The following is a 21,525-nucleotide window of genomic DNA, read 5'->3' as shown; positions in this document are numbered from 1 at the left end:
GAGTTCTGTTTCTCTCTCCACAAATGTTACCAGACCTGTTGAGTATTTTCCAGCATTTTGTGTTTTTATTTCAGATTTCCAGCATTCGCTGTATTTTGCTTTTATTTTAGCGAAAAAAGCGTTTGAAAATAAAGTTATTTTATTTACCAGAAAATACCTGTACTAACTTTGAGATTAGATTGGTCTCCTCTTCATGTTAAAGTGGAAGAGGAAGGAGAACTGCTATATTCAAGTTGGGGAGAAAGGAAAGTTGTGCGTCATAAGATTCCATCGTAAGTTCAAGTTCAGTAAAATAATGCTGATGGCTACATGAAAAACAATAAGGTTTTCTCATGCTGTCACATTATTCCGCAAGGGACTGTTGATTGGAGCACAAGCTATTGATCAAGTATAACAAGGGGCAGAATTTTCTGCCTGTCAGGCGGGCGGGCCCGACCCAATCTCTGGCAGGTGGAGAGACGATCCCCGCAGGAGAAGCGGGCCGCACCGCCATTTTACATGGGCGGGCCAATTAAGGCCCGCCCAGCGTGACATCCGGCCATGCGCTTCCTGTGCGGGTGGGGGGGATTCCCCAAAAGCGAGAGTGCACCCTTTCACACGATAGAGCACACATCTCCCTGAGGGTAAGTGCTGCCTCAGGGAGATCGCTAACAGTTTTAGAAATATTAAAAATAGAAAAAAATAAATTCCCTAACATGTCCCCCTCATGTGACAATGTCACATCAGATGGGACATGTTCATAATTAACATAATAACTTTATTAAAAATTTAAAAACCCTACATGAAACCTCATCCCGCCCGTGGATGAGGTTTGAGGTTTTATATATTTGCCGCTGGGGCTCCTGGTCTGCCCGGCAACTTAAGGTTGGACGGGCAGGCAGACTAAGTACTTTAATTGATCCTGTCAATGGTCTCAATTGGCCATTGACAAGTCGGCGGGCGCGCAGCTGATTTTGCTGCGCCCCCGCCTTCCTGAAAATTTAATTGGGGCAGGATGACATCCAATGTCATCCCGCGTCATTCTACGCGTCGGTGAGCAGGCCCCGCCCCCTGCTCACCGACGGCAAAATTCTGCCCTAAGTAAGAGAAGATCACAAGGAAATGTTCAAAAATATTACTGAACATTCAAAACATTAATATTAAATGTACGATAGTGGAATATTTTGTTTTAAATCTCATTGTTTTGTTCCTGTCATTTTTCATTAAAATAAAAGGGAGCTTTCTTGACAGAATCAGAACATTCTATTTATGATCGCCAATGATATTTACATCTATTTAAAAAATGCTGAGGAAGTACGCTGCTATATTTGGTTTGGTGGGCTCTTCTTATTTGATATTTTCTTATGTTATTAAATATGACCTAACAAAGATAGCTTAACTTCCAAATTTAGCAGTTTTATAGATCGTGGGAAGAATTTTCGGGTCGGCGAGCAGGCGTAAAATGACGCACGATGACATCGGGCAGGCGTCCCGTCATTTAGATTTTCAGCTCGGCGGGCATGCAGCCAAGTTGGCTGTGCACCCGCCAAACTATCAAAGGCCTATTAAGGCCATTTAAATAGTCATTAAACAATTAACAGGGCTGCCTGTCCAACTTTAAGGTTGGCGGGCAGACAAAGAGCCCAGGCGGCCTTCACATTTTCCAATAAAACCTCATCAACGGCGGGATGAGGTTCCATGAAGGATTTATTAATTAAATAAAAAAATCTTGAAAATATTCATTGATATGTCCCAGCTCATGTGACACTGTCATATGAGGGGACATGTCTTAAACTATTTTCTTTCCTTTATTTAAATGTTTAAACCTTAAACTAATCTGCATGAGGCACCACTGTGCTTCAGGGAGATTTTTGCGCTCTTTCACGCACAGGCCCCGACTCAGGGAATCGACCCTCTCCCCATGCCCGCGCAGGGTGCGCTCCCTTTATTGGCCCACCCACGTAAAATGGCGGCGCGGTCCCAATTGGGGGTGCCAATCAGGTTCTCGCCTGCCCCCACCCGACCCCACTCAACCCCCCCTGCCACCCCCGACGGGAGGAATTTTCTGCCCCATATTGCAGAAATTACAACTACCAGTACATGAACATTTAATGTTTTACTTTGAAATTTCTCTGTCAGCTATTTTAACTCATTTAAAATAATTGTAAGCAATTCCGATGAACGCATCGTGTTTAAATGCTAATATTGCATGGCATAATTTTAGGGCCTACGTTTTTTAAAATATATAGTTCATTGTAGTAAAATAGCAAATGTGATTAAGTACTAGAGACTCATTTTGAAATCTGGTACTTATAGAAATATTTGAGAGAGATTTCCAAGATTAAACATCTGAGTGTCTATCCTGTACATTGAAATTGAAATGTGAATTTTAATATTGAGCAGTTGCTTAAAAAGGTGCTAGGTAGGTCAGTAAGCCCAGGAATGATGGGTAAATGGGACTTGGTGTAAGTTAAGACAAGGCAGCAGATTGATGAGCCTCAAGTTTATGGAAGGCAGCACATAGGATGCCAACTAGGTGCATGTTGCAATAATCAAGTCTACAGGTAACAAAGGCAGGGATAATAGTTTCAACTGCAGATGAGCTGAGGCAGGGGTAGGGTTCAATCATGTGATGTTGGTGGGAATGAGTAATCTTAGTGATGATGTGGTGGTAGTGGTCCCGAGGATATTGATGATATGGGATTCAGTGATGGCATTACTGTTGAATGCTGAGGGGAAGTGGTTAGCTACTCTCTTTGTGAACATGGTCATTGCCTAGTGCTTTATGCCGTAAATGTTATCAGCCACTTAACAGCCCAAGCCTGAATGTTGTCCAGGTCTTGCTGCATATGGACACGGACTGCTTCAGTATCTGATGAATCACAAATAGATCTGAACATTGTGCAATCCTCACCGAACATCCCTACTCTGAACTTATAATGGAGGGAAGGTCATTGATGAAGCAGCTGAAGCTGATTGGACCTAGGACAACAGCCTGAGGAACTACACCTATTCTGACCCAAACCCAGGTGCCTTCTGGACTTGCATTGCACCTTTAATGACTTAAGTGTCTGCACATCCAGGATTGTCTGCTCAACTTAATGAGGCAGTGGGTGGAATATAATTCCTTGAACTGTAAAGGTTGAGTGGTATTCTATAAGGGTTTGTGTTGGGGTTGCATATTCTACTTTATATAGGGGAGGCAGTGGCCTATTGGTATTGTCACTGGACTCTTAATCCAGAGACCCAGGAAAATGCTCTGGGGACCTGGGTTCGAAACACACCATGGCAGATGGTGGAATTTGAATTCAGTAAAAATCTGGAATTAAAGGTCTATTGACAGCCATGAAAACCATTGTTGATTGTCATACTAATGTCCTTTAGGGAAGGAAATCTGCTGTCCTCACCTGGCCTGGCCTATATGTGACTTCAGACCCACAGCAATGCAGTTGACTCTTTAAAAAAAATGCCCTCTAAACAAGGGCAATTAGGGAAGGGCAATAAATGCTGGCCTAGCCAGCAACGCCCACATCCCACAAATGAATTTTAAAAATATGCAAAATAATCTAATTTTAGGAATTAAGGAAACATTGTTGGCATTTGGTGATAATGTTAAATTATGGTGGTGTAGGAAATTGTCATGATTATGAAGACTGCAGAAGGACATACAGATGTATCTCCTTTCCTTTTTCTTACTTTAAAAATATAGTACATTGCCTTCTTCCACAATAAATTCCATTTGTCACATATCTATCTGCATCCTCCTGCAATCTGTACAGCAAACCAAACATTCCATCTCAGAGACTGAAGTGACAGCATTTCCAAAATCTATCCATCCATCTCTATCTCTCTCTTTTCTCTCTCTCTCTCTCTCTCTCTCTCTCTTAGCTGGAGCCTCCATTTATGGAGTTAATAAGTTATGACTTTGTTATTTTAATAAGGTTATCCTGCCCTATATAGAAAATTGTTCAGGCCTCACTTGGAATACTCAGCACATTACTAGAAAATTGTGTTTGAAAACTGGTATTGCATGGTCTAATTTTAGGGTCCATTTATATCTGAACTGGAAAAAGTACAGGGGCTGTTAGAATGATTAAAGAGCTAGATAATAAAACATGAGGATAAATTCTGTGCTGAGACCTTTCTCATTGGAATAGCTTATCAGCAGAGGTTATAGGAGCAAGTGGCTTAGATCTCCAAAGTCAAATTAAACAAGTATATTGGTATTTATTTTTTAAGAGTATCTAAGTGTAATGGTTATAGTACTGGGCTTGCAATCCAAAGATCATGGGCAGAGTTTTCTGCCTGTTGGGAGGCTGGGCCCGACCCAGTCTCTGGCAGGTGGGGAGCCGATCCCCGCCAGCGTAGCGGGCCGCACTGCCATTTTACATGGGCAGGCCAATTAAGGCCCGCCCAGCGTGATGTCTGACGGGAAGCGCTATGCGGTCCCTGTGCAGGCGGGGGGGATTCCCTAAAAGCAAGAGTGCTAAGTGCAGCCTCAGGGAGATCGCTTCCACTTTGAAAAATATTAAAAATAGGAAAAAAAGTTCCATAACTTGTCCCCCTCATGTGACAATGTCACATGAGATGGGACATGTTCATAATTTACAAAATAACTTTATTAAAATTTTTAAAACCCTGCATGAAACCTCATCCCGCCGCTGGATGAGATTTCCTGTTTTCTCTATTTACTGCCAGGGCTTCTGGCCTGCCCGTCAACATTAAGAATAGACAGGCAGGTCCTTTAATTGCTTAAATGATCCTTTCAATGGCCTCAAATGGCCATTGACAGGTCAACGGGCACACAGTTGATTTTGCTATGCCCCCACCTTCCTGAAAATTTAAATGGGGCGGGATGACATCGGGGGTTCCGCCCAACATCATCCTGTGTCATTTTACGCGTCAGCGAGCAGGCCCCGCCCCCTGCTCACCGACCACAAAATTCTACCACATGAGTTCTAAACTACCATGGCAAGTAAAATTAAATCCAATTAATCTAATAATTTGCAGACTGACACCAGGGAGGATAAAAACAGGGAAACTGCCAATTTATTATTAAAACTCAGTTGGTTCATTACTGTCCTTCAGGTAAGGGAACCTGTTAACTCCAACCATGCCGGCCTACACATAACTTTAGTCCCACTTTACATGGTTGACTCCTAATGCTCGCTGAAGTAGCTAGCAAGCTACTGAGTTGTAAACGTAACTGCTAGCAGTTTGTGGCTACCTCCCCAGAGAAAATAGGGGTGGGCAACAAATGTGATTTTGCCAGCATTACCCACATCACAAGAACAAGTAAAAAAGATGTATCCTGGAAGAAATATTTTATCATTGGTTGCATTTGCTAGGTCAACAGAAAGCTAGCCTAAGGGCAGAATTTTTACCTGGCGGGCGGGTGTGCGCCCGACCCGCTTGAGCGTAAAATGAAGCGCATTGACATCGGGCGAGTGTCCCAACTCCAACGCGCAGTCGTGCGATACTTTGGTTGGCGGGCACGCTGTAGCACGTTCAGCCCAATGGCCTGCAAAGTCCTCCTTACTAACATCTGGGTGCTTACGCCAAAATAGTCCCACGGGCTAGTCAAGCATCAGCCTGGTCAGCCTGACATACTCCTAATCATGGACTCATGTCTTAAAGACAATGTCCCAGACACCACCATCACCATCTCTGGATATGCCCTGTCCCACTGGCAGGACAGCCCACCAGAGGTGGTGGCACAGTGGTATACTGCCGTGAGGGAATTTCTCTGGGCTTCCCCAACATTGAGCCTGGATCCCAAAAAATCTCATTGCATCAGGGCAAATATGGGCAAGGAACTCTCCTGCTCAGTTGATGAATCAGTGCTCCTCCATGTTGAACACCAGTTGGAAGGAACACTCAAGGTGACAACGGCACAATTTACTTTGGGTGGGGGACTTCAATGTCCATCATCAAGAATGGTTCGGTAGCACCGCTATTAACCAAGCTGGCTGAGTCCTAAAGGACATGGCTGCGTTCTAAAGGACATAGCTGCTAGACTGGGTCTGTGGCAGGTGGTGAGGGAACCAACAAGAGGGAAAAACATACTTGACCTTTTCCTCTTCAGTCTACCTGTTGCGGATGCACCTGTCCAGGACAGTATTGGTAGGAGTGACCACCGCACAGTCCTTGTGGAGACGAAGTCCCGTCTTCCCATTGAGAATACTCTCCATCGTGTAATGTGGCACTACCACAGTGCTGGATGGGATAGATTTCAAATGGATCCAGCAATTTAAAACTGGGTACCCATGAGGCACTGTGGGCCATCAGCAGCAGTGGAATTGTGGTCAACCACAATCTGAAACCTCATGGCCCAGAATATCACGCACTCTAACAACCCTGATTCAATGAAGAGTGCAGGAGGACATGCCAGGAGCAGCACCAGGCATAACTAAAAATGAGGTGTCAACCTGGTGAAGCTACAACACAGAACTACTTTTGCATGTTAAACAGCGTAAGCAGCAAGTGACAGAGCTATGCGATCCCACAACCAATGGATCAGATCTACGGTCTGCCATATCCAGTCGTAAATGGTGGTGGACAATTAAATAAGACAGAGGAGACTCCATAAATATCCCTATCCTCAAAGATGAGGGAGCCCAGCACATCAGTGCAAAAGATAAGGCTGAACCACTTGCAATAACCTTCAGCCAGAAGTGCTGAGTCTCAGCCTCCTCCAGAGGACCCCGGCATCACAGATGCCAGTCTTTAGCCAGTTAGATTTACTTTACATTTTGTCAAGAAATGGCTGAAGGCACTGATAGCTCAAAGGCTATGGGGCCTGACAATATCCCAGCAATAATACTGAAGGCTTGTGCTCCAGAACTGCCCTAGCCAAGCTGTTCCAGTACAGCTACAACACTGGCATCTACACAGCAATGTGGAAAATTGCCCAGGTTTGTCCTGTACACAAAAAACAGGAGAAATCCACCCCAGCCAATTACTGCCCCATCAGTCTACTCTCAATCGTCAACAAAGCGATGTAAAGTGTTGTCAACAGTGCTATCAAGCAGCATTTAGTCAGCAATAACCTACTCACTGACACTATGTTTGGGTTTCACCAGGGCCACTCAGCTCCTGACCTCATTACAGCCTTGGCCCAAACATGAACAAATGAGCTGAACTCAAGAGGTGAGGTGAGAATGACTGCCCTTGACATCAAGGCAGCATTTGACTGAGTGTGACATCAAAGAACCCTAACAAAACTGAAGTCAATGGGAATCCTCTCCGCTGGTTGGAGTCATACCTAGCACAAAAGAAGATGGTTGTGGTTGTTGGAGGTCAGTCATCTCAGTCCCAGGACAGTGCTGAAGGAGTTCCTCAGGGTAGTGTCCTAGGCCCAACCATTTTCAGCTGCTCCTTGAATGAGTTTCTGTAGCCACCAAGTCCTGAAGTGAGACTTGAACCTGGATCTTCTGGCTCAGAGGCAGGGACCTTACTCAGTTCACCATACGACCTCTGCATAACATGACTTCTGCAACCTTAGAAACCTTTTTACTATTAATGTACCTGCAGAAACCATTTTTTTTTTGCTCCTTCTCTAATACTTTCCTCTCCATCTTTCTTAATACTTAGTAAGAGTCGATTAAAGGTGCTATATAAATGCAAGTTTTTGTTGTATGCAGTAAGTTTAATGAATGTATGATCTCCAAAAGGAGAAGTACACTGATTAGCTATTGGGAAAGACACAATCTTATAATTTGAGAACTAAATTTTAACTTTGTAACTCTCTTACAGTGAGGAAAACCAGCAGCACATCGAGAATCCATAAGTTTCAGCATTGTCTTTACCTGTGGTTTTTTTAGCTCAGCTGTGTCATTTCTATCCGAGTTTCCTGACCAATTAGACCGGGCAGACATTATGACGGCCCACAGCAGTATTTTTCAGCTGCAATATTTAAATGAGCCCTGCGAGGGTCAAAATGAATGCATTGTCAAAGTGTCAAAGCAGAACAGCAAGTTGAGAGATGGAGTGTCAAAGACAGCATAACACTTTTCAGATGTATCCCTGGACATCTGGCTGTCGGCTATAAGGACCTGCAGGGAGATTAGCCCATGCAGAGGACAAGCAGATTTGACTAAAGGTCACTGAGGAGATCAGCAGTAGGAGTGTGGTGCCTTACTTCTGGATACAGTGCCACAAGAGGTGTGGTGACCTGATCAGGGCAGGAAAGTTGAATGATGTGGCACATTCAACCACGCCTCCCCCACTCTACCTTACCCAGCCTTCTCCTGCATGTCACTCCTCATCCCAGCAAACCTAGCAGGTGCACCCATCGCTCTCTCTCCTTGGATTCCCATCTTGTCAGCCACCACTGACACTCACCCTCAACTTACTTCAATGTCACACCCATCCCTCAGAGTGACCCTCCACAAATGCTGTCCTTCTATCCTCTTCAAACATTCTACTACTCATACTTATTGGTCTCTTTCTCTCCTTGCAGGAAGAAAGAACACAGAAAACCAAGGTGAGGCAGAGAACCAGAGGTAGCCCTCCAGTCATCTCCCCCTTGACTTCTGCAGAGGGAGAGGCACTGGAGATAACCTGAGTCTGAAACACCTGGCCTTTGGCAATGGAGAGTTGGGGATCTCCTAACGGCCTGGTGATAGAATTAATTATAACACAGCTCCAAGGCGTGCAACACCCACGATCGCCACCATCTAGAAGGACAAGGGCAGCAGATAGATGGGAACATCACCACCTGGAAGTTCCCCTCCAAGTCACTCACCATCCTGACTTGGAAATGTATTGCCGTTCCTTCACTGTCGCTGGGTCAAAATCCTGGAACTCCCTTCCTAACAGCACTGTGGGTGTACCTAAACCACATGGACTGCAGCTCACTACTTTCACAAGGGCAATTAGGGACAGGCAATAAATGCTGGCCCAGCCAGCAAAGCCCACACCCTGTGAATGAATTTTTAAAAACTCACTCATGGTGAAATGATGTCAGTAGCCATTGAAATATGATTTTCTGCATTTTGATGACTTAGAACTCTCTCACCTTGCCCTTCTTATTTATGTCATTCGTACCCCATAGGTCCTATAAGTGTCCCCAGGAGTTGGTGCTGGAAGAGGGTGAATATCCCTCAGAGGAGGTCACACTTTAAGGATGCACCTCAGATGATTCATGCACATCTTCCACCAGTTCAGATATGCATACCTTGATGGGACCATCAAGGCAGGTAGTTTGGTTCTCAATGGTGAACACGCATTACAGGTGAGCAGGAGCAGGTGTTGGAGACTGCGGCAGCAGTAGAGTGTCTTGTTGGTGGACGCAAGATCCTTCAAAGTGTGCTTGGTTGGATGTAGATGCTGAGCCTTGGGGGTCTGTCGACAAAGCAAACTGTTCTGGAGCAGCAGCAGAAAACGTGTGAGGTTCTGTCAGCCTTTCCAGAGAGACTGCACACACTTGGAGAGAGATTAGAGGAGTCCATCTCCAGCATGAGTACATGATGTCTCATGCTGATACCTACATCCATAGAAACAGTGGCCATCTCCAAGGAACATCAGATGCGCCAGGTAATTGAGTACAGGATGAAGGAAAGCCTCATCTTGGTCATTCATCACTTCACTGAAAAGCAGCAAAGTGTCCTCCAGCTCTTGGCTAACAGGGAAGGGGGGTGAGCCAGGAGAGAGAAAATGGAGAAAGAGGAAATGGAAATGGGGACTCATTCAAAACACTTCCACTCCTATTCCCTTGCCCACCACCTCAGTGCCTCACAGGCTGTCTCCTGTCCCAATGACCAAGCCTGGTCCTGCATAGGAACTTCAGCAGGTCCTCATGGGCTCCAACACCCAGAAGACTTCAGCCAAGAGCATCTGAGCAGCCAGTGCAGGGAAACAAGCAGCCTGCATCTGGCTCTCCTGAAGCCCCAGTGATTGCAGCATGTAGGAGTAAAAAGAAAGGGGAGGGAAGAGAAAGGATTTGTAGTCACACAAGGATATTCTCATGGATTTTAATGTGTGACATGGTCATGTTTGTTTATAAATCACCAACTTCAAAGCTACATTGTCACATACTCTCCATTTTTGCCTCCTTCCTGCCAAGTGGCCTTCTGCCTTGTGAAAGATCATATAACAAGAGTAAAAGATAAGCACAGGGTATTTATGAAGAGGATGGATTGTTGCTTGTGGGACTGCTTTGGGCTGGGGACTGGAGTTTGCGGAGGGATGGCACATTGGGTTCTGAGTTGTGTGCCAGATGGCTGCACTGCCTCAGATTAACTGAAGTGCGCCCGAATCAGTCCATCCCAGGCATCCCTTGCAGCTAAACGAGTGGCTACAGGTGCCCTCGCCACGTCAGACTCCTCCTCTTCCATACCCTGCAAGGATACAGAAAGGTCATCAGCTCCAATCCTTTCTCCTGTGCAATATTGGGGAAGGTGCAGCAGACTACTACCATCCTCGACACCCTGCTGATGCATGCTGAAGGGTGTCCTAGGTTAAATTGGATCTTCAACATCCTGATGGCTTAGCTAATGAAAATTCTTGTGCTCATGTGGCTTCTATTGTCCCTTTCCTGGGTGCCAGTGGTAGGACTACTCACAGCTGTCATTTCCCACTTACTTATCGTCTCTAATGAGCCATCCGCTGACTCTGCTTAGAGGTGCCAATCCCTGGGGGAAAGTTGACTGGAGCAGGGTGAAGGCATCACAGCAGCTTCCTGTACCTTGCTTCTATATGCATGATGATCTTTTGGCTGAACATTGATGAAGTGCAATCCCTTTTGGTGGATGAATATTGCTAAGGGCCCCCTGATTGCCACCTATGGCTACCTGGACCTGTGAGAATCCTGCCAGTTGAGGGCCTTCTCAATATGACTGGCCTCATCAGTTGCAAAGCATACCTAAATGCCAGCCCCAGCAAATGTTGTATCCTTTGGATGGCTGTCCTCTTGGTTTGTTTGAGCTGGTGAGTTCCAGGAACCCTGGGGGACACGCGCTCAAGAGTAAAAGACAGAATCTAGGGTAAAAACTCCACTTAATTGCCTTTTAACATTTCTAAATATCAGATTTGCCTGTCCCACAGGAGTGCACTGCATGCTAATGAGTGTGCTCAAGTTAAATGTGGAAGTGGTTAGCTTCCTGACTGCCAGCAGTTGCTGTTTTCTTAACTTGTCACCTGCACAGAAACCTACCTGCACTAGCAGGTTAAAATTCAGCCCTATGTGGGCATGTTTGGTCATTTGGAACGAAAAACAAGAAGAAAATCTCCCTGATTTCCTGATGCAGGCCATTTGAATTTTAGTGGTAATCAGCTGACAAGGTGCAGAAAATGAGTGGTAGTATTAACCCTCCATTAACGTTGCAACACCTAGTGCAGCCACCTCAAACAGGCAATTTTTTCACTTAAGTATTCAATTGAGGGGTATTATTCTTGCAGGTTGTTTTCTGCCTTTTGAGTGTGCAGAATGTCGATACATTAATCACATTCATATGAATTGAATGTCCAAGGTTCCTGAGTGGTAATTCTTATACTGGCGAACATAGTAATCTTGAGGTAAGTGTATTTTTCCTGCTGGTGTTCAGGTTCTCAGATCTTTGTGGGAATTTTTGTGCTATTTTTTTCCTACTGTTGGTGATGGAGATCCCCCTCTGAAATTTAGCTGAAGAAGACAGAAACCTAAAGAGGCAGGTCAGCTGCACCAGAGGCATTCTGTGGTATCCATAGCTACCACTCTTTTGTTAGCATTGTACACCCACTCACATATCTGCAGACAGAGACGAACATATTTTGCTTGGCAGACATTGCAGGTAAAAGAATTTCTTCCCAAAAGACAGGGGACAACAGACCTGTTGGCACTACTAGTTATGTGTATCTCCTCAGAAGCATCACAATCCACAGTGTGCTTTTAGTAGTGCTGAACCAAAGCCATATTAAATAATTAATGCATACGTAGCTTCCTTAACAGCACTTACTAAGATGCTACTAACTAATTTAGCAAGCTCTGATGCACCCCACTGACAGTGTCTATGGGATTTTATTTTCTTTATTCATTTACAGGATGTGAGCATCACTGGCTAAGCCAGCATTTATTGCCCATCCCTAATTGCCCTTGAGAAGGTGGCGGTGAGCTTTCTTCTTGAACCGCTGCAGTCCATGTGGTGTAGGTACATCCAGAGTGCTGTTAGGGAGGGAGTTCCAGGATTTTGACCCAGCGACAGTGAAGGATGGTGAATTGGCTCCTCGTGGGCTGGGTCAGCAGGGAGACAGATGCAGAACTGTGCCACTTGCCGCATCCGTCTACCATCCAGCCTATGGCTGTCATATTCATGACAATGGTCAGCAGTTGCAATGTGTGATCTGAAACATAGCTCCACTGCCTTGCAAGAATGCCACAATGCTGAATTTCTTATCATCCCTGTGGGTAATACCTGAGGATGGTGTCATTGAGAAGCACAAAGGACCTGTCTCCTCACAACCAGCTCATGCTGCACCACCCTTACTTCAGCAAATAGCAAACCAAGGGTTTGGTGCTTGGCTATTCCAGCACTTTCCTGCAAGTATGTGGCTGCACTTTGGGTTTCAGTTTTCCAAGCTGTTTCACGATGGCCTTAAGCTGACTGGAAAGTCACAGTGTACCCTTGGGAAAAATTAGTTATCTCATTTTTCCTGTTCTTGGTATTGAGATGAGGCTGTGGATTATTTAAAAATCTCAGCCCTCAGGACTATTGATCCACTTTAGCAAGAGTAAGGTTAGCTTTACAGCCATTAACTTGTGATGCCCAAGTAGGCAAACATGTGATAATGAATAATAATTGTGTTACAGCTATACATGTTTTTTTTTTAAATCTGAAATAAAATAATTCCAAGAGATTAGCTTTCTTGACCTCTGGAAACGTTCAGTCATCTGCTTGCTTTTCTCTCCCCTATTTTCTCACTCTTCAAGTTTTTTTTGGCACATCAGTGGTCAAAAAGACAAATGAGCAAGCTACTCCCAGACTTCTACTTATGCCACTCTTCAAGGAGATGCTAGGAAACCTTTTAATGTTACTCTTAATCCCTGAGGAAAGTATTTGGTCTTAACTAGGTGACTCCCCTGCATTGTCACAGCTAAGAGTGGATGTACAGTGGAGTGGTGCATGGCACCACTCTCTGAAACCACATATCAGTGCACAACGAGCTGCCACCATTCTATTTTTATCTTAGGTTTTTAATAGTGTCTACAATCAAACAGAAAACAGGACAAACGTGCAGAACTTAAAGCAAGAACCACGGAACAAAGTACTATTGAAAATAAAAACCAATTAAACTCGAACAGCTGTCACAGAAAAATTTCAGTATCTACATGAGAGCCACAGAGACGAATAGGTTCTTGAAATGTCTAAAAAGAAATTACTTTAATATTGAGGAGTGTAGAATAGTGCATGCTAGTTTTAAAATGAGGGGAATGATGGCATAGTGGTATTGTCACTGGACTGCTAATCCAGGGACCCAGCTAATGCTTTAAGGACATGCGTTCAAATTCCACATGGCAGCTGGTGGAATTTAAATTCAAATAATAGATCTGGCATATAAAGCTAATCTCAGTAATGGTGACCATGACAACTATCATTAATTGTTGTAAAAACCCATCTGGTTTACTGATGTCCTTTAAGGAAGAAAATCTGCCATCCTTTCCTCCTCTAGCCTACATGTGACTTTAGGCCAATAGCATTGTGGTTGACTCTTAACTGTGCTCTGAACTGGCCCAGCAGGCCACTCAGTTTAAGGGAAATTAGGGGTGGGCAACAAATGCTGGCATTGCCAACAACAACCACATCCCATGAAAGAATAAAAATAAAGAAAACGAATACATGGGGCAGAATTTTTAGATTGGTGTGCAGGTGCGTGTTCGACCCGATCAGACTCGCGTCCCGACGACATCCCGCACTTGCGTGATATTTCGGTCGGCGAGTGCACGTGAGTGTCGGAAGCGCGCCCGACGACAATTATGAATACAAATAAAGTTGTTAAAGTTCCAATTGTCCTTGATTTTTCGTGGTCCGTCCAACCTTACATTGGCTGCCAGGCGGACTTTATATTTTTGATGAAACGTCATCCAAGGGTGGGATGAGGTTTCCATTATTAAATGAAAAAATAAAAATGTATGGATAGGATTTTCATCATGGCCAGAATTTTTGAGTCGGCAAGCAGAGACGGGGCCTGCTCGCCGAGGCGTAAAATGACACGGGCCTGCGTCCCGACATCACTGCGCATCATTTAGATTTTCGTTCGGCAGATGCGCAGCCGTGTCGGCTGTGTGCCCATCGAACTGTCAAAGGCCTATTAAGGCCATTTAGAAACTAATTAAACCAATAAACTGAGCTGCCCGTCCAACCTTAATGTTGCCAGGCAGGCAAAGAGCCCAGGCGGCCTTCGCATTTTTCATGGAACCTCATCCATGAGCGGGATGAGGTTTCATGAAGTGTTTATAAATTGATTAAAATTTTCATAAAAATTCATTGACATGTCCCAGCTCATGTGACACTGTCACATGAGGGGACATGTCTTAAAAAAAATGTTCTTTTCTTTAGTTAGATTTTTAAAACTTAAACTAATCTCCCTGAAGCACCTCCGTGCCTCAGGGAGATTTCTGTGCTCTTTCACATGCATGCACGAAAGACGCAGGCCCCGACTCAGGGAACCCCACTCATACAGGGAGCGCTCAGTGCTTCTGAGCACACGTCACTGGGCAGGCCTTAGTTGGCCTGCCCTCGTAAAATGGCGGCGCAGACCCGATTGTGGGTGTCGATCGGGTCCGTGCCCGCCCCCCCACAACCCCCACGACAGGGGAAAATTCTCCCCCATGTATATGTTCTGGTGACTGATTGTGATGAGTGGGCATTTTTTTCCAGATTTTAAAATCTTTATTTAATTGTTTTGAAGTTTTCAGCTCCCTGAGGCAGCTCTCTGCCTTCAGGGAGCTTTCATTCAGTGCTTACGTCAGTGCCCACCCTCCTCCTGCCCCCATCCTGGCAGTGCTGAGCATTTCGGCGCACCCTCCACGCTGGCTGGCCATTAATTGACCAGCCAGCATGAAATCATGGTCAGGGGCCGATCGCAGGTGGCGGTCCATTCCCCAGACACTCCCGGGCCCACCAATCGCACCCACACGCCAACCTAAAAATCTTGCCCATAATTTTGGATATTTTAAAATGGAGCAAGAATAATATTTGGAAGAAGGCAATAGAGCATTGATTACAATTAGAAATAGGATATGTAGGTAGAAATATATTGCTGATGCCTGGGGGAGTGATACTGATAGTCTGTAAAAAAAAAAAATTGATAAGCATTGACCACATTTGCTGTCGGTGAGCAGGGGGCGGGGTTGCCAGTAATGCTGCTTTGTCCGGCCGGAGGATTGCCGCTGGATCTCTGGACACAGATGAGTGTGGTGGGATTGGGGGGGGTCATAGGGAGGGTGTCGCCGGAGATGGGGGCATGGGGTATTGGAGGCAATGGTGGGGTGGTGGCTTTCAGCAACACCCACCCCCCCCCACCCGATGCTGCATCCCTCAATCAGACACTGAATGCCTGTCACTGAGGGACCACCACCCCCTGCAGGGTCACAGCATTTGCCAAGCAGCCTTTGGAAGGTGTGGGAGAGCCGTGTGCAGGCTGTTAAGTCCCGGAGCTACCACTGAATTCCAGTGGGCTTGGATAATTGGTGTCAAGTGGTTCATTAATGAACCTAATTGACATCCTGCTGGCAGGGTCCTGCGCCAAGCTCTTCCCATCCCCAACTCATTCAGGGACAATTTTCTTGATGCCGGGAATCAGATGCAGGTACTCCCACCGACTCTTGCTGCCCCGCACTGCCATCATGTCCACTCTTGTGGGCTGAGTTAAATTCTGTCCATTCTCTGTGAACAGGTAGGAGACATTATTATAAATGAAAGAAACTGTGAGCTAAAGCTAGAAGTAATTTCACATGCCATGTATACTTGAGAATAAACTGTTGCAGCAAATGAGGCAGAGACTGCCATGTTGGAATGGGGCTCCTAAGCCACACCGGGCAATGTTTAACACAGCTTTGACCACCAAAGCGCAAACCATCATCTCACAAGATGGAAGGCTGCTAATAAATAATGTTATATAGGGAAAGGAATGCTGCTCTTATTGAAATCTTTCAAAGATCAAAGTACAATACTTCGAAACAAGTAGAGAACAGAGAAGGCCAGATTATTAACTAAACCAAAAGAGAAATAAGCATGGCTCAATTTGCAACGTAATATTCAAAGTTAACTTAATTAAAATGGTGTTGCAATCCTTAAAAGCTTCACGTATGATCTAAAGGTAATTTGTAGTGAGGTCTGTAATGGCATGACCACTAAAACCACTGGGATGAAAATGTTGACTTTGATGCCTGTTATCTCCATTGATATATGCTGAACTCCTTACAGTTCAAGGATAAGATTGAATTTCAGCCTTAGCTGCCATTTGAACACAGATTTCTTCAATAGCCAAGTTCTGCTGCTTTTCAACTGAACCGCTTTGGGGATAATTTTCTCCCTGTCCAGGGGGTTTGGGCAGGGGCAGGATCGGGCGCGGGCCATTTTATGTGGGCGGGCCAATTAAGGCCCGCCCAGCGTGATGCATACCCAGAAGAACTAAGCGCTCCCTGTGCAGGCGGGGAGAGTAGGCTGAGTCGGGACCTGCGCTCTTTCACACGCGTGCGCACGAAAGACTGCAGAAATCACCCTGAGGCACAGAGCTGCCTCAGGGAGATGACTTTGATTTTTAAAAATTTTAATAAAGGAAAAAAATATTTAAAAGGCATGTCCCCTCATGTGACAGTGTCATGTGAGCTGGGACATGTGTATGAATTTTATTAAAAATTTCTATTAATGTTTTAAAACCTTCATGAAACCTCCTCCTGCCCATGGATGAGGTTTCATGATAAATACGAAGGCCGCCTGGGCTCTTCGTCTGCCCGCCAACCTTTTGGTTGGACGGGCAGCTCAGTTAAATATTTCAATTGGAATTTAAATGGTCTTAATAGTCCTTTGACAGTTCAGCAGGTGCGCAACTGACTCCAGTGTGCGCCCACCGAACTGAATATCTGAATGATGCGCGTTGACAACGTCACCGTGCGTCATTTTACGCATTGGCGAGCGGGGCCCACCCCCACTTTTCGACCCGAAGATTCTGCCCATTGTGTTCTTGAAAAAGCACTTTGCATTAATTAATTCTTTCGTTATATAAAAAAAAACTTGAAAATTAAATCCTAGCCAACTAAATTGTGTAATTGTATAATCTTGATTGGATAATCCATGGAGCAACATTTGAAGCTGTGGCAAACTTTGAAGCCAAGATCATTCATCCTTGTCCCTGAAAAAGGACATCAAGAGAGCCCACCTGTGGAGGCTTATAGGCCATACACATGTTAAAATGAATAGTGTCACTTCTAGATTTTGAAATTTATGCATTACCTGAAATTCAGCTTCAATATTTCCTTGCATTGCAACATGCCAAGCATTGTGGCTATTAAGTGAACAATGAGCAACAATTTTGATGGACATATGTGACATAATTTAATGTTGGTGACGGGTATCTCTCTGCTGGAGAGCAGGTGGGAACCCCACATCAACTCCATCAGGGAAGGCCCACCATAGCATTTTACTTCCTGGTTTGCTGAGTGTTAGAATGTTTCTATATGATTGGCTGCTTTCCTTGATCACTATTGCTGCATGCCTGAAGATCCCCTTAACTTGGTGCGAAAAATGAATTAACATCGAGAAAGGTAAAATCCACACCACAGAGATTGCTTAGTCTTTGCAGGCAGTTTTCTTTGAGATCAGCTTTATCATTGACCTCAAAATCCAGACCAGTATGAACAGAAATAGCCTTAAAAAGAAAATTCAATTGCTTTAGAAATATTTATCATTTATCTTGTTTCTGAAGCATTCATACTTTGATAATGCCAAGGTCCTCCCAAAGTAAGAAATGCCTTTTCTCTCCTCTGCTCTCCTCCCCACATACTAACAAAGCTTTAAAAGTGATTAGTAGGGGCACAGTAGGGCCTGCAAATTGAAAAAGATAACTATTTTTGTACAAAATGCTAACTCTATAAGTGCGCATTATGTACAATATAAAAACTGTTAAGCCCTGATAAACTAAAGAAAACTAAAGGTTCCTTACTGGGTAAGTTTTGCACAAATTTTCCATTTTGGAGTTGAAGCCAAGCTCAGATCAGTCACTGAATGATGGAACAGACTCAAAGGATGGAATGGCCTACTCCTACCCTTATTTCTTATGTCTTTGTAACAAAAACAATCTTTTCCTCACGAATCGCACTGTTATGACTGAAGATTTGACTACAGTCAATCAATTAATCTGGATGCTTTAAGTACTTTTTGGCACACAGTAATTTTAATAATTGTAAGCATCCTCCAATGTTTTCATGAAAAGCAACGAATAAAAAGATGCCTTGCAAAATATTCTTTATTATTGAACTTCTTTATTATTGAACTTCTATCTACAAGGCTGTATCAGACCAAAGTCATTTTATAGTAAGCTAAAAGCTAAACTTCAAATGGTTAAAAAAACCTGACAAGTAACTTGCTTAAATTTAAACCTGTTGGATTGAAGTTTGTTCCAAAGTGTTTAAACAAACCATCATATTTAGATTTTAAATTTGATATTCTCTTTCAAAATGTTTGATCATTACAAAAATGGTTAGAAAAATGGGCAAAGCGTATGTTACTTGACAGTTTTATAAAGTAGGAAGTGAGTTTTATCGTTTTTAATAAATGAATCTTGTTCCTCCAGGTACATTTTGCTTTAACCAATTGAGCTCTTAGTGGCTTTTATTTGCAGCATACTGTGCCATGTTTTCAATGCTACAGTAAGTTCCCAAATTAAGGTATTCAAAGTTTTTTTTTGGAGGGAGGGAGCTAAATATCAGTTAGCAGGTGTTAGAAATGTTTTGATTATTTCATTTTCTTCTCTTGTATTTCTGTGTGATACACAAGCTGTCTTTATCTTGATGAGGAGAAGTGTATTTTACCTTTAAAGACTCATGAGGCTTTCATTTTATTCTTTCATTTATTCAACCAAATGGTGCGTGCTTTGTTTTTTACATTGTGTCAATGATTTTTTTATTGTCAAATGAGTGTTATATACAAATGTCAACGTGTGCGACTCGGCTAGAGTTCACCAGGTATCTGTCTCTTTAATTCATTCGAAAATTTTCGTCATCGGAACCCTGGCAATGTCTGTCTTCTCTGTTCTGCAGAAATGTTGAAGGAGTTGAACCAGCAGCGCAGAGCGAAAGAGTTTACAGACCTGAAAATAACTGTTGAAGGCAAAGAGTTTGAAGTCCATCAAAATGTTCTAGCTTCCTGCAGCTTATATTTCAAGGAACTGATCAAAAGGTTTGCCTTCCTCAAGCTGTGATCTGGTCGGTTCTTTTGTAGGGTTCATTCGTGTTGCTTTCCTCTCTTGCAGGGTTATGAAGATAGAACCTCCTGTCACAGGGCCAGTAGCCATTCTTTCTATCATTTCAGATGAATGTATTTCTAAATTGAAACTAAACCCAGGTTTATTTGCCTGTTATATTTTTGATTAATAGCTACTTCAATTTAGAGTGAAGAAATGAGATGTTCCATGACTGAGGATCCCTATTTATTTGACAAAGGCTTGCTTTTTGGAGACTTCTTTGGTTTATTTTGAAAGAAAACAGAAAAATATTGTACTGTTGCCTTACATTCATATTTAAATTCAGCTGTTTGAGGAAAGATCATATTCAATTATCATCAGTAGCTTACCAAGTAATATATTACTTCTGCACCACCTTGATAACAGAATTACTATGGTGTTTGAATTCACTTATCTAACTAGCGCTAACAAAAACCCTTCATGATGTCAAAAAGATTATGGCATGTTAAATATTCCAGTTTTATAAAATTACATAGCAAGTTAACTAAAATATGTGAAAAGTAAACAATTACATTATATAATGTTCCTTTCCTGTTTAATTTGAGCATCTTTATAATTTGGGTTTAATGTAATCTATTTGTTATGAAATTATTCCTTAATTGGCCTATGTTGATATATTACAATGAAATAGAATGAGCATAATGCTGATTATAAGGATTGTTTAACTGTGCTGCTAAAATGGAAATTATGGTTGAAAAAGCTTTTGGCTTTAAGAGACTTTTAGTTTGTAAATTATTTTTCAGTTTGCTTAAACTTCTATTAACTGTTCCATTAAATCCTTGGACATCCTTAGATGTACCATGAATAAGTTGGACAAATAACTCCTTGAAGACTGTATGACATCAGGTGAAAGTAAGATTAGGGAAAATGCTCCTATGTGAGTTCAATATATGAAAGTTAATATCTGTTTTTGGCTTATATTCTCAATGTAGTGAACTGAATTTTCAATTAGTTATTTTAAACTCTTAAGTATCATTGAGATTAAATGGCTTGATCATGCTTAATGCAACTAAAGTAATGCTTTTCACTCAAAGTGTTGTATTGCAGAGTAGATTGTTAAGGAGTTATATGAAGGTATATCATTTGCCTTTAGCTATTATTTAAAAAAAACTATTATCATTTATATAACTTAGCAGCAAGTTTAATTTATGAAATGTATGTGTTTTCTGCATAACTTGAATATTTTTTTCAACTTAACTATCATACAGGCTATTTACATGACTCAGTTATTCGTGAATATTTTGTCTATGGGACAATTGGCAAACTATACTGAACATGTGATGTATAATAATTTCAAGTTTGGGACTGGTTAATGTTAAAATCCTTTCATATATTTGATGTTGATTCTACAGGTAGTTCAGTATAAGGTTTACATACTGTTAATTTACTTATTTTTAAAGCATGGTTCAATGGTTCTAGACTTAGCATTTTTTTCATTGTTATTTTATAATTTTTTATATAAAGCATTAATCTTTGAACATTTGACTACAATTCGTAAATGTCTACCTTTGTCAATTCCAAACTGGGGAATGAATGATGACAAAGCTTCAGGATCATACTCTTCTACTTATCCTGCACATTTCTCAGGATAGATGTGTCATCTGAAGGGGGAAAAAAAATCATAGAGCAGTACAATACTTCCTTGTGATCTTTGCTCACTGTAACTTTGTGAGAGCTATATGGCTTGTCACTCTTCCCGTGCTGTAAACGATTCACAGTTCCAAACAGTTCTGTTCTTCTTTTGTCAGCAGGAATCGGTTACAATTGCTCTTCCATTAGGAAACTTTTTTTTCATATTTTCCACGTTGTGGATTGGTTTTATATTCTCTCGAGTCACAGCATGTTTCTTTTAGTGATATCTCTTCAACTCTTTTCAACTCCATTTAAAGACGATTTTGATGTCAGCACTTAATCACTCAAAGAAATCAAAGTCACAGATGAAAAACAAAATCTCCCAACTATACATCCAGCATGGAACATAGCAGCCAATTATGTAACTAATCTTTAAAACTGCAACACTGAAAGTATTACCAGGCAAACAGCAAAATTAAGTTCTTCTGTGGACCTAACATCTTTCCTCCAGGTTTTGCGCTAAAACCCCAGAAC

The 21,525-nt window shown here is 42.8% G+C and overlaps 1 protein-coding gene across 2 annotated transcripts in view; it reads left to right on the top strand.

Annotated features, from left to right (window-relative positions):
- LOC121277683 (kelch-like protein 29) overlaps window positions 1-21,525 on the top strand; it is a 515,535-nt gene that overhangs the window by 372,270 nt on the left and 121,740 nt on the right. For both annotated transcript variants that reach the window (XM_041187306.1, XM_041187307.1), the window contains exon 6: window positions 19,217-19,355. In XM_041187306.1, the coding sequence (XP_041043240.1) occupies window positions 19,217-19,355 (139 nt within the window). The remainder of the gene's footprint in view (window positions 1-19,216; window positions 19,356-21,525) is intronic.

The sequence above is a fragment of the Carcharodon carcharias genome, chromosome 5 (assembly GCF_017639515.1).
Source record: "Carcharodon carcharias isolate sCarCar2 chromosome 5, sCarCar2.pri, whole genome shotgun sequence".
NCBI classification, from domain to species: Eukaryota; Metazoa; Chordata; class Chondrichthyes; order Lamniformes; family Lamnidae; genus Carcharodon; species Carcharodon carcharias.
The sequence above is the reverse complement of the archived record's forward strand: the minus strand, read 5'-3'. Positions and strand labels throughout refer to the sequence as shown.